A 12,167-nucleotide genomic window follows, 5' to 3' on the forward strand; every position below is an offset into this window, starting at 1 on the left:
AAGTTTGCTGCCGAAGGACATCACATTGACGGCATGTCATTATCAGGCACACTTTGATGATTCTATTAGTTATTCTAATTATTAGAAGGTGACACCCAAACTTTAATAGGCAAACAGTAATTAAGCATCTTACATCGTGTTGTATTGCATGTCATTGGACTCTAAAACCTTGACTTAAAACAATTTAACATAAAAATGATTATAGTTGTGGTTTCTCTGAATACAAACCTGTTATAGCCACGTTAGTGTTGTGGCTCTGGGGATTGCATGGCAGGCAAAAACTATAAGAGTGATTGAAGGTGAGTTTCGTACAGACATGTATGGTCCCAAGATGATGATTTGTTTTTGATCCCATGACTTTTTTTGGGTTTGCTCTCATCCATCGGACTAACTCAACATCACCAGATAGACATTAATACTTCCCATAATGTATCCTAATGACTTTAGTGATCCTCTCATATTTCCTCCACGAGGTTGATATGTGTCGTTTTGAGTAAAATGTATTGACACCTATTGGATGGAACCCAATGGACTTTAGTCCATGCTTCCATGTTCCCATCAGGATGGAATCACATTTATAAAGTGCCTACCAACCTACAAACTGTAAAATAAGACAACACAGTCTTTTGTAGGATGGATCAGAAAACATTTAGCTCCTCTTCTTATGTCACATGAAAGCTTATCAGAACACCCCCCCCCCCCCCCCCCCCCCCCCCCCCCATCCGAGTATCCCTACCCACGGCTTGAGAACTACCTTGGCAACGGTACGCCATCATTTTCACACAAGCCAATCAGAGCAGACTTGGGTTTTTCGGGTGGGGGCGGGAAACAGGTGCTAAAACGCAGCGTTTCACACAGCGTATGCCTGTATTCAGAGTGTGAATACAGGCATATTCTTACAGACAGTATGTTTTTTTGAACATTAAATCATATAAACATGTTCTTGTAGAAACCCAAAATACAAGCATGATCCTGTAAATGAGCGTCTTATGTTCCCTTTAAGTTATCAGGTTATGCGTGCTGAACTACAACCAAAGACCTGCAAAACTAATGACATTATCAGCTGTGTTTAATGCAAATTAGCAATTATTAGCATGCTAACACACCAAACCAAGATGGTAATCATACCGATTAAACATCAGCATTTGAGCACCATCAATGTGAGCATGGTAGTAGAAAGTGCCACTGTGCCTGAATACAATCATGCTTTAATGAGTTCTGCTCCACTCTACTGGCTGCTGCTAATAATAATAACTATGTATATTATCACACAAATGACATAATGTTGCAGATGCTTTCAATTATTAGCTTTATAAATGATCCATCTACTACCTTATCCAACTTATCATTAATATAATCGGCACCACATCTGCTATTTGTTTGCTATTCATTCTGAAAACCTTTATTAGCATTTTAACTTCACTTTTTTTATTTAAAGTAACCTTAAACTAAAGAAGCAGGCCACTACATGTTTCGGAAACTGAAGGTGGGGTATGTGCAGTGGCAATATACAGTAATTCCATGGCTGCTAATCTTACTCTGAGGGTTCCCTTTAGTTAGTTAGTCAGTGAAAAAACCTGCAACGTTCTTATTGGAAAGACAAATCAACAAAGCTACTCTTGATAAGATGTGTTGTCAGAGTGTACCACAAGACGGGGAGCGGCTGAGCAAACCAAACACATTCCTATATTTTCCCTCTGACTCACCTTTTTTGTCTTTTGTTTCTCATTCCGGGTTTTGTTTTTCTTCCCACCATCTACCCAGCCTTCAGCTCGGCCATCCATTCTCTGGACGGGGCGACGCAGCGGGCCGACTTTGTCTCCATCCTCAGGGAGTTCGGGAACCACTACGTGCAGGAGGCGATGTATGGCTTCCAGGAGTCCTGTACCATCTGGTACCCCAACAAACAGGTCCAGAGACAGCTGTGGCTGGAGTACCAGGACATTAGCAAAGGTAGGACACACACACTCGAGTGTCAATGAATGGTACCGAGGAATGAAAGCGATGCACAGTAATTACTGGCCCTAAGGTGTGTTTGTGACGGTGTGGGATGTGTGAGGATTAATTCCTGCGGCTATTTATGTGTTCATTGACTCACACAGCCACGAAACACGTTGAGGCTTGTAATGCTGAGTGTGTGTGGGGCTGGACTGGATTATTATGTTACACATTTACAATTGGCAGGACTCTTGATCATACTTCGGCTGCACAGTGAATGCTTGCCAGGAGAAATACTTAAACCTCGCGTGGGACCACTTTTAACAAAGCTCTTCTTGTGTTCCCTTTCTTTTGGGTGGTACCCGTGTTGTAGAGGAAAGTAATGGGCTCCCAGGGTGGCAGTGTGGCACAAATGCTCTTGGGACACTTGTTTCAACCATTAGTCTGTTTTTTCATCTGCACTCTTTGTGGAAGTACCCCTCATGGATTGTTTAGTGTGGTAGGTCTTTTATTCAATTCAATAACATTTTTATTAATCCACAAAGGCAATTGTATTTTGGGCATGAGTAAAGAGAGACAGGAAACAGATACATGCACAGACACATGGGGTTTGGTTTGTTGTGTGGGCACCATAAAACATGCAACAGACACAGAGGAGCACTTCTCCTTTCTATTCCTGAGTATTTCACCTCAATCATTTTTAGTATTGACTGAAATGTGAAAAATTACTGAAAGCTGGTGTCGGATGTTTGGAAAGATTTAGAACATTAAGATGATGTCATGACAAACCCTCAAGCCAACACCACACACAACACGATATGCACGTGCAATTTATTTTAGTGAACTTAAAAAACAGTAAGAAATGTCTGAACAAACATCGGTATAAAGTATCATTTAAAGGCCTAAATCCTTCAGAACAGTTGTGCTGGCTTCTTCACACTCGCTCATCTAGTTGTGAAGTTTTACAGATGAATATTTCACTTTAGCTGTCCTAGCAGCAGATTCTGATCTACGTGCATGCAGTCTTTTGAAAACAAACTTCCCTTTTCACATGAAACAACTTGGCTAGGTTTAGGAAAAGTGGTTTGGTTTAAAATAAGTATGTTATGTAACATACACGTTAAAATAAGTAACACCGATCTCCTGAGTGAAAGTCTTCTGTTTGGACCGATCATCCTACCTCTACACAGACTGTATCACTCTTTATACCTCCTGACTTCCTCCTAGAAGCGTGATTCGTGCTCGATGTCTCCGCACGGCCAAAGTGATGTCACATCGTCAGAAATGGCCCTTCGCTGGCGTTATGTGCACATCCAATATTTCTACGTGAGCATGCCAGTTTGTCAGAAACGTTTCCTCGGCACGATCCCACGTCAGCCCAAAGTTCATGCAGAGCTGCTTCTGTTTAGACAACTTTTAACATTTATGAACTTTGGCTTCTTTTCTTAAAAAATGAAATACATAATAATAATAATATAATTAAAATGGTATCAGCAGTACTCACCAGTGGATTAAAGAAGGTTGAAACTTACATTCGGCTTCACACACGCTCTCTGTTGAATACACTAATTGTTCTATATTTATGTCCATCCGCTGAATGAAAGTGAAAGCTTGCAATCTCATTTGAAATAGCCAGAGAGGTGATACTTCAGTGAAACAGTAGCTGTTAACATTGATGTGTAGCACCAGTCCTTTCATTTAGACAGATCGCACCGTGTCGGCTTGTTGCATCGGCGCGTTGTCTCCACAAACAACCATCGGTCTGAGTCATCAGTGTTGTGGAGCGTTCTGTGGCTTTGCACCACAATCAGCACCGTTCTGTTTCAAGATAATTAGCGTAAACCACACGAGCACCCTCCAGAGGCTCTTCTGCTGCAGTGAACAATGAAGAGGTGGAGACGTCTTCACTCGTTGTTGTGTCGCTCAGAATACCAGCGTATGCATCCACGCGTGGATTTGTTACCTGCGCTTGTTTCCACCTCAGCGGCTCCGAACTGTCCACCGTCGTTTCCTTTGTTCGTCTCGGACACTTTTCTTTTTCCTTTCCTTCCCTCGTCCAAGGACACCCCTGCTGCGCTGCACCACTCACTCCCAGTTACATCTGCGCTGACAGATGGCATTAGAAGACAGAGCCCCCCCCAGATGAAAAGTGCATTGCTCTTCATTTTCAGCCGCCTCTGACACAGCGGTTGCAGTCGCTGTTAAATGATTCAACACAATCAAAAAGGAGAAGAAAAAAGTTTTCAGCTTCTTGTCTGTAAACTGTCATGTGTATATATTAGATATGAGCCTCATTTGTACACTTGTAATTTGGAGGGACAGTGTGTCATTAATGAACCAACAAAACAGGGTCATTCAATGAAAGGAACGGATATGGCGCCATCATTTTTGGGGAGGAATTTGTCATTTGTTCCTATTGATAGAGAAATAGTGTTTAGACTGTGTATCTATTGTCAGCTGAGCAGGCAAACATTTACATTAAGATATGTACAAACCAAGTTTCCAATCATTTATAATGAATGAATATTCATTATCAACTTTGATTTTAGTGGATGTTCTCTTTGAAATAGATTCCTCAGGAATTCAACAACTGCTCAATAACGCAACAAACTAAAGTTAAATGGGACATATCATGACAAACATTTTATTGATTATTATTTAAAGAGACAGGCGCTAAACCAGAGCGTCTCAGACAGAGAGGCTGAATACAGGAATATTCAGACGGACAGTATGAGACAAAGACATTCAAAATACAGGTAGGAACCGTAAAATGAGCACCATGTGTCCCCTTTAAAGAGATGCTCAGAACTTTGTATTTCCCCTATAATAAGTAGCAAATTATAAAGTTATTTCTGTGAGAAATAATTAGACAACATATAAAACATGGTAAATAAAGCATTGCCCAAATTTGTATACTCTACTGTTTATAATGTTGGATTTACAAAATGAAACTAAAGACTGCTACTGTTCATAGTAAGAACATTTATAATTGTAATTGAATTCATCACTTATTCACAGCTGTTTCTACTGCACCTTTACTGTTTGCCATTTACCAGCTCTGGATGCAACAGTGTCGTCCTCAGCCTTTAGTCCACCTGTTGTCTGTCCCCATGTTGAGGTAACACTGAAAACCTCTTGTCAAAAATCTGATTGTCTGAACTGGTGCCAAATCCACCCAGAGTTTTATTTTCCTGACAAACAGCGAGCGCTGTGATTACAGTCGGGCTGCAAGGATCTGATATGATTCAACCTCAGCGGGTAACCGTTTCAACCTGGCCCAGGACCATCCGTCTCTAGGAAAGGAAATGGACTCCACTGGAAAAAATTGAAAATCAGAGTCATCTTTCTTAATCCCTCCCCAGCTTCTTGGAATCGTCCTGGCCTTTTGGAGGGAGTAATGAGCTCACAGGAGAGTTTGATGATCCATGTCCTCGCCCTTTGCTCTAAATACAAGATGTGCCCGACATCTTAGCAGCCTGGGGCGCAGCTGCTGCGTGCAGTTTTCAAGGCTTATTTATGAATATTGTTAATAATTGCATATCAAACGGACACAGGAAAAGAAAGATTCATACTGTTTGTATTAGCATGGAAAGAGAAACGATGGTCTCCTGTTACGGAGAAGCTTGATTTGTCATGAATATAAAAATACCTTCAGCAGGGATTTCCACTTTTATACAAAATCAAAAACAATAATTAAAAAGAACATCCCAGGGACTGTAATGTGTGGCAACTGTGCAGCGACGTCGAGTTAGAACTCAGCAGAGCGGAGCTCAGGAGGTGAAAAGAAGCACGGAGCGACACCACGGTCTGTGAAGTTAATTGAAGACTTCCGCTACTTGTTTAATGACCCAGGAACTTTAAAGCAACACACACACACACACACACATACACAATGCCTGACTATCATGGCTGGATCAGTCATGTTTGTAGAGACGGGGGCCCATAGCTCATTAACCGCGGTCAGCTTGTGTGCATGTGCGTGTTTGGCCATGATGCCTTGTCTGGGTGATGAATAGCGCTTTTTTCCCGGCACTATGTTGTGATATGAGTTTCCTATTGTCAGACAAATGACCTCTATTACCCCGCCAGAGACCAGACGCGAGCGGCTCTGTTCGTGTCGCGGGCCTCGTTACATCGAGCAAACGCGTCGGATTGGAAAGTTAAAGAGCTTTTAAAGGCTGTTAGCAGCAGCTTTACTTACCATGTGGAAACTCACTCTAAACAATATTTAAACTGCACCAATACATTATCTTTCATCCTGACTGTAAACCAGTTAGTTCTATTTTAAAGTTCTTTTATTTGTTCACAAGGCTCTTAATGGGTTGGGATTGGCCACCATTACTAATTCTTTGTGGTTTTATAATCCTTCTCAGCCTCTTGGATCCACTGCTGCTATTTCTTATCTTTATAATACAAACCATCACACCAATAAGAAAGTCGTCAGCTCAGCCTTTTTTTAACCAACACTATGGAATTCCCTCCCCAAGGTGAACGTTTTTAAAAGACAATTGAAAGCGTCTTTATTCAGCGTTGCCTTTACTTAACTGTCTCTCTGCCTTTGTTTCTATCTTTGACTTGTTTTAGTTTTCTCATGCCTTCGTTGTATTGCTTGGGTTAGTCGTGCAGTATTTGCATGTTTTAATCTGTTTCTATTCATTCGGTTGTCTTCGCTTTGTTGCAAAGCACTTTGAACCACTCCCACTGTGTGAAGTCTATTATTAGTTTGTATCATTTATATTATCATTATCATTATTATCATCACAGCGTTATAATCGTAACGATACGCTGTGTTGAGTGTTAGTGAGACACTTTTTTACAACGCCGGTCCACAAAAGGCTTAGATAGAGAAAAGAAAAGAAAATCCGTCCACTAAATCCAGATGTGTCTATAGCGGTGTTCGCTGTTTCTCTTGTAATACCTCGGTGGTGAAATATGACCGTTGGTTGTGTGTTGACTCTACTGGTGTGTTGGTGTCTTGTAACTGATTTACTAAGCAGGGAAGTAGCATGACCATGCAGGAATTCAACATGACTTATGAAGCTTTCAAAGCCAATACAAATGTTGTGTTTTTCAAGATGTGACAATGGTGCCATCACATTGTTTGTTTTGAATCCATAATTTGTATTGTGTGGTTAAGCATTGATGTGATGGTTTCATAATTGATAGTCTTCGAGACACTCCTAAAAAAAGGAGTGTAGCACCAGAGGCGTCGCAAGATACCTTCAGAAAACACCCAGGGCAGATGTGAATAGGATTATCCTCATTTAGCTCGTCTCTCGTTTCACTTCGTGAACTGTCACGTGAAAAAAAAAAGATTAAATTGCGAGAACCAGTTTGCAAAAAAACAGCTTCAAAATAATGTTGATGCTTTGGAGCTCTGTCAAAACACTCCCAACGGCAATTATAATGTGAATATGCTTCAAAAGCACCTAAAGGTGACGTTATGGAGCTTGTTATATAGTGAAATGTCAGATCAAATTGAAAATACAGAATAGGGACGGAAATTTCAGACACGAGCAACGATGTGTCTGCAGCAAACGGTGTCAGTCCGACTTAAATCTCTTCCTATTGTATCCTGGATATTCCTTTCTCTTTACATCTCTGTTCTCTGTTTCTTTTTCCTCCGACTCTCCGAGCCAGCCCCCCTTTCACTTTCTCTCTCAATTAAATCACTATGACCTCCTTCCTCAACCTCGGCCCCCCCCACCGAGTCAGGTGTCAGCTCTTTACCGACCTCCAGCGCAGCGTTGCGTGCTGGTATGTGTGTAAGTGTGATCACGCTACCGGGCAGCCAGGTAAAAATAGGCACCTTATTTAATCTATTAGGGCCTGTCATTTTAACAAACACGCAGCGGAGAAAGTCTTGCTCCGGGGGCGAGAGTGGGGAGGAGGAGGAGGAGGAGGAGGAGGAGGAGGAGAGCAGTGAGGAGGAGCGGGAGAGACATTATTCCCAGCTGGCCCTGACCTCCGCGACCCGTCTATACCGGCACTACTCTTCAGACCGGCACCACCTGCCCTGTCTGGATACCAGCTGGGAATCATGCAACGCTCACCCCTATATATATATATATATATATGTCTTTTGTATGTGCTTCAGTAGATGGAGGTGGTTTTATGCAACATTCAGAAGCAAATTATGTTTGCTAGGATGCGCTATGTGTAGACAGATATTACACAATTCATTTATTGCATATTGTCATGATACATGTATTCATGTTATTTCCTTTGTTCTGCCGGCTTTCTTCCACATGTCCGTCTTGATTACTTGATGACCACACAAGGTTCTAGGCCTGACCACACTGAACTAGCCATTCATGCTAAGCTAAGATAATATTCTATTGACTGCAAAGCAGCTTCTGTGCACCAGTTCACAATGTTAACCATGTGACTTTGTGCTTTCCTGCAAGCCTGACATGAGGCTGATATGAAAGTTATGAAAGTTTTTCTAGCTCGTGGTTTGCAGAAATTAACGATGGCAACAGTTATTGGGGCAACTGGTTTGAACCTTCAATGACCCTTGATTCAGGTTTGCTATTCATTAAATGTTAATAGACTGCTAATAACTGAGTGTTACTATTCCACTTATCTTGAAGCCATAGAAAGAACTCACGACATGGCTACTTTCAGCTAAGTTCCAGATGAAATATAAGAAGACACACTTTAGCAGGCCACCCCACTCTGATAACATCTTTGCCCCAGCTGTGTGGAGCCTCTGTACCTCGTCCCCTGATTATGAAACGGATATCTGACCAGACGCTGCCTTCTAACCCTGTCTGCTGAATGCCCTTCAAGTGCTCACACTGTTTCCGTGTCAAGGCAGAAACAACGTTCAGAAAATAAATGTGAAATGTTTTCTGACCACATGTCATCATGTGAGCCTTTATCCTAAGGTATGCAGTCCACAATGAATATACCACACGGTCACCACTCCTGCTTGGTCCCCAGAGGCTGATTCTCAAGTCTGATTTTTTCAGCCAAGGTCATGCTGTTCTCATATTTCAGTCTGTAGATCCACAATTGTCATAGATATACTTTTCATAGAATGTTGGGTCGATAGCTTTCCCTCAACATGGTTCCTTGTAACCATGGGTAACCAAAAGAAAAGAAGCATTCACTGTCTGTACAGTAATAAAGTAGGCAAATATTGGAGAAAAACAGCAGATATTTCTTGTTTTACATATCCAGTCAGACAGATAGCGGCCTGTGACTGTGAAGAAATGAGTCATTGTTTGGGCAGTGCAGTATTTTAAATTATAATAAATTGCTTATCATTTCTATTACCATTTTTCATCCTTGTGTAATATGACTGGTGCCAAATACTAAACCACACTGGGCGTACAGTGGGGACTTTTAATTCCAGCATCACTGTAATCATCTCCTTATTCAATACCGGAAATCTTGCCTCATAACAAAAACATGATATTTCTGGAATGAGTTCAATAACCACGGAATGCAATAACAAGATATCGCAGCTGCAGGAGCAATATTACCACTGATCTTTTAATAGAATCCTTATCCGATCAATACTGATGAAATTCTAAAAGACAAGACCTGGATGTGAAACTCTGGAGCAGAATGCGAGTCCTGTTAGACTCTGCAGACTCTACAGAACACCAACAAAGTCCACTTATTACTTAGTATTATTCAGTTCTTTACTGACTGCTGGGCTGAGCATTTTTCACTCCTATACATATTTGTTTTACCTACATACGGTGTGTAATATTTTCATGCAAGCGTTCGACATGTGCCTGCTCTCTTTTAGTTTTTTAATTGGGAATAGTGAGGAATAACAGAGGTGGAGGCTGTCTGCTGTTGTAATTAAAGAGCATGTTAGTCTCCGTTGTAACGGCGTGAGCTCTGGTTGTAACATGGCTAAAAAGCGACATTAAATAAATAGTTTTCAAGACAAATATTTCAGTCAAGCAACAGTTTTTACCTTTCTGTCGTTCCAAGGATGTGATCAAATAATGTAAAACATAATTTTGTCATGAAAAGGTGCCGGATGTACCAGCTGGCGCCCCATTTTCTGTGTAGCATCAAAGTAATGTGGAATTAACAAACTAGCTATCTTATTTAAAAACAGTGCACTAGTTGGCTAGGTTGCCATTTCCGCCATGCTTTAATGCTTCACTGGTGACGGAAAAAGAGCCGAACTGCAGGCTGGTGGCCAACAGCAGCAGCGTTGGGTCTAACGGCCCCTCTGCCTCACGGAGAAGGACCAGCTAGCTACCTAGCTACCTAGCTACCTAGCCAGCCATGCGTCTACGGAGCTGCGTCCGCTCTCTTCCCGGCGAGCTGCAACAACACTTTACTGACGTGTGTCGTACTCGTCACCATAACAACAATCACCATTTCCTTTTGTTGTAGTCGCATGACCACAGAGGAAAGTCCAACGTGTGTTCTACTCTGGTTCTATTTCTAAGAAACAAACATCTTTGTAGTTAAGAAGTACCTCTGGATCTCCATTTATTTTCCTTACTGTTGTGTTGACCCGTTCCACGCTGAATGGATGAATCCTGTTGATATTTCTCAGAGATGTTTAGTACTGTGATCCTCACATGCAGACAGGATGAGGTCATGAAGGGACTTACATAGCAAGAAAAAAAATGCATGTTGTAACCGCTTTACATTGAAGGCCATTTTGCCAGATATTTCTGTATTTACTTTTGTTAAACATTGTATTTTTTTGTGAATTTGAATGTCTCCAGAGAGCTAACAGGATGACGCTTGTGTTGGTGGGGTCCGCTGTGTGGGCGCCGGTTGTGTCTCGTTTGGTGATTGGGCTCACTTGCAGACTGTTCCCTCATAACCACGATGTAACATTGAATCTCTGTCCTCACAGACTGATAGATGTGATGCATTGCACTACGTTACATTACAGTAACAGCCATTTACTCAACTGAGTAGAAGTTCAGAGCATCTGCTCTATTCAGAGGAGTCCCACTGTGTTCAAGTGAGAAGCACAGCGTGTGATGCAGAGGATGAGAGGAGGATGGGGGGGGGTCTATTGAATAATGGGGTGGAGGGGTATTAGTGTTATGAATATGATACAGATCTTGGATAAAGGGTTCACTACCAGTGATTTTGTTTCACTGGGTTGGAAGGTCAGCAGTAAATCGTTGGATGAATGGCTTGTTTTAAAGGGGCGGAGACATGGAGAGGTTGTTGTTGTTGTTTAGCATTCTCTAAATCACAAACATTCAAATTGCTGCATCAGGATTTTCTTCCTGTTTTTGTATTTTTTTAAATTTTTTATGTGGTTTTTAAAACCAAACCTTCGTCAGCTTACAAGAAGAAGGTCTGGCTCCACGATGTTGGAAATAGGAAAGGAAAGAGGAAGTGGGTACTGAGGCAATGAGCGATCCTACCAGCCACACAGGACGGCCACCATGACACCTCCAACGCAGGGTTAATATTCAGTGGAAAAGAGTCGAAAACGCATGACAGCATCACACAGAGCTTCACCAACAAATAATAAGTACAGTTAGGAAGTTTCACATTTAAAGAATGTTGATTATTTGACTTTATTGTCAGTGATTTACACAACCCGGCCCTTCATTACAAGCCAATATAACACAGAGCAAATCTTAGCAGTGTGACTCAATGACACCAATGTGATTTGGTCTTTTTCCTCCTCACCCGACAAACTTACTGTAAATGTGAGAGACAGATGAGGTCAAGGAGTGACAGTTAAGCATGAGTCCAGTCCAGCCTTCAGGGGGAGAAAAAGAGAGGGGAGCGTGAGGAGGGCAGAGAGGGAGGTGAAAAGAGGTGAGGAAAAATAGACCCAAGTCATTAGACAGAAGGTCGACAGAGGAGCTACCAAGACAAAGAAAAAGACAATAGGACGGGAATAAAACAGAAAGAGGAGATGACAGAGGAGGAGGTGAGAGGAGCAGATAAAGAGTAAAGAATGGGTATGTGACAAGGAGGAGGATATGTTGTAGGTGGAGCAGCTGTGATACGGTGTCAGCGGAGACGTCACCTGCCTCTCCGGGAGGTGGAGGCAGGGCGATAAACGTCCTCCACTTGTCCACCTCGCCACACAATTAAAGACAAGACACGGAGCAGATGTCCCTGCTCTCAAAACCTCTTTTTTTAAACGTCTTCACTTCCACGCGAGAATCTCATTTTTGCTCATTCAGTGCATCAAGCCTGTGCTGGTAAGAGTGTGAGCATTGCAGTCGTGAGAAAGTGTGTGTGTGTGTGCGTGTGTGTGTGTGAGTGTG

General features: G+C 42.0%; 1 protein-coding gene across 1 annotated transcript in view; it reads left to right on the forward strand.

Moving 5' to 3' along the window:
* Positions 1-12,167, forward strand: part of astn1 (astrotactin 1) — a gene marked incomplete at both ends in the record, with an annotated part of 365,883 nt that overhangs the window by 215,722 nt on the left and 137,994 nt on the right. The window contains one exon of the mRNA XM_079173654.1: positions 1,765-1,953. Coding sequence (XP_079029780.1) covers positions 1,765-1,953 — 189 coding nt within the window. The remainder of the gene's footprint in view (positions 1-1,764; positions 1,954-12,167) is intronic.

This window comes from Pholis gunnellus (genome assembly GCF_910591455.1).
Source record: "Pholis gunnellus genome assembly, chromosome: 14".
NCBI lineage: Eukaryota > Metazoa > Chordata > Actinopteri > Perciformes > Pholidae > Pholis > Pholis gunnellus.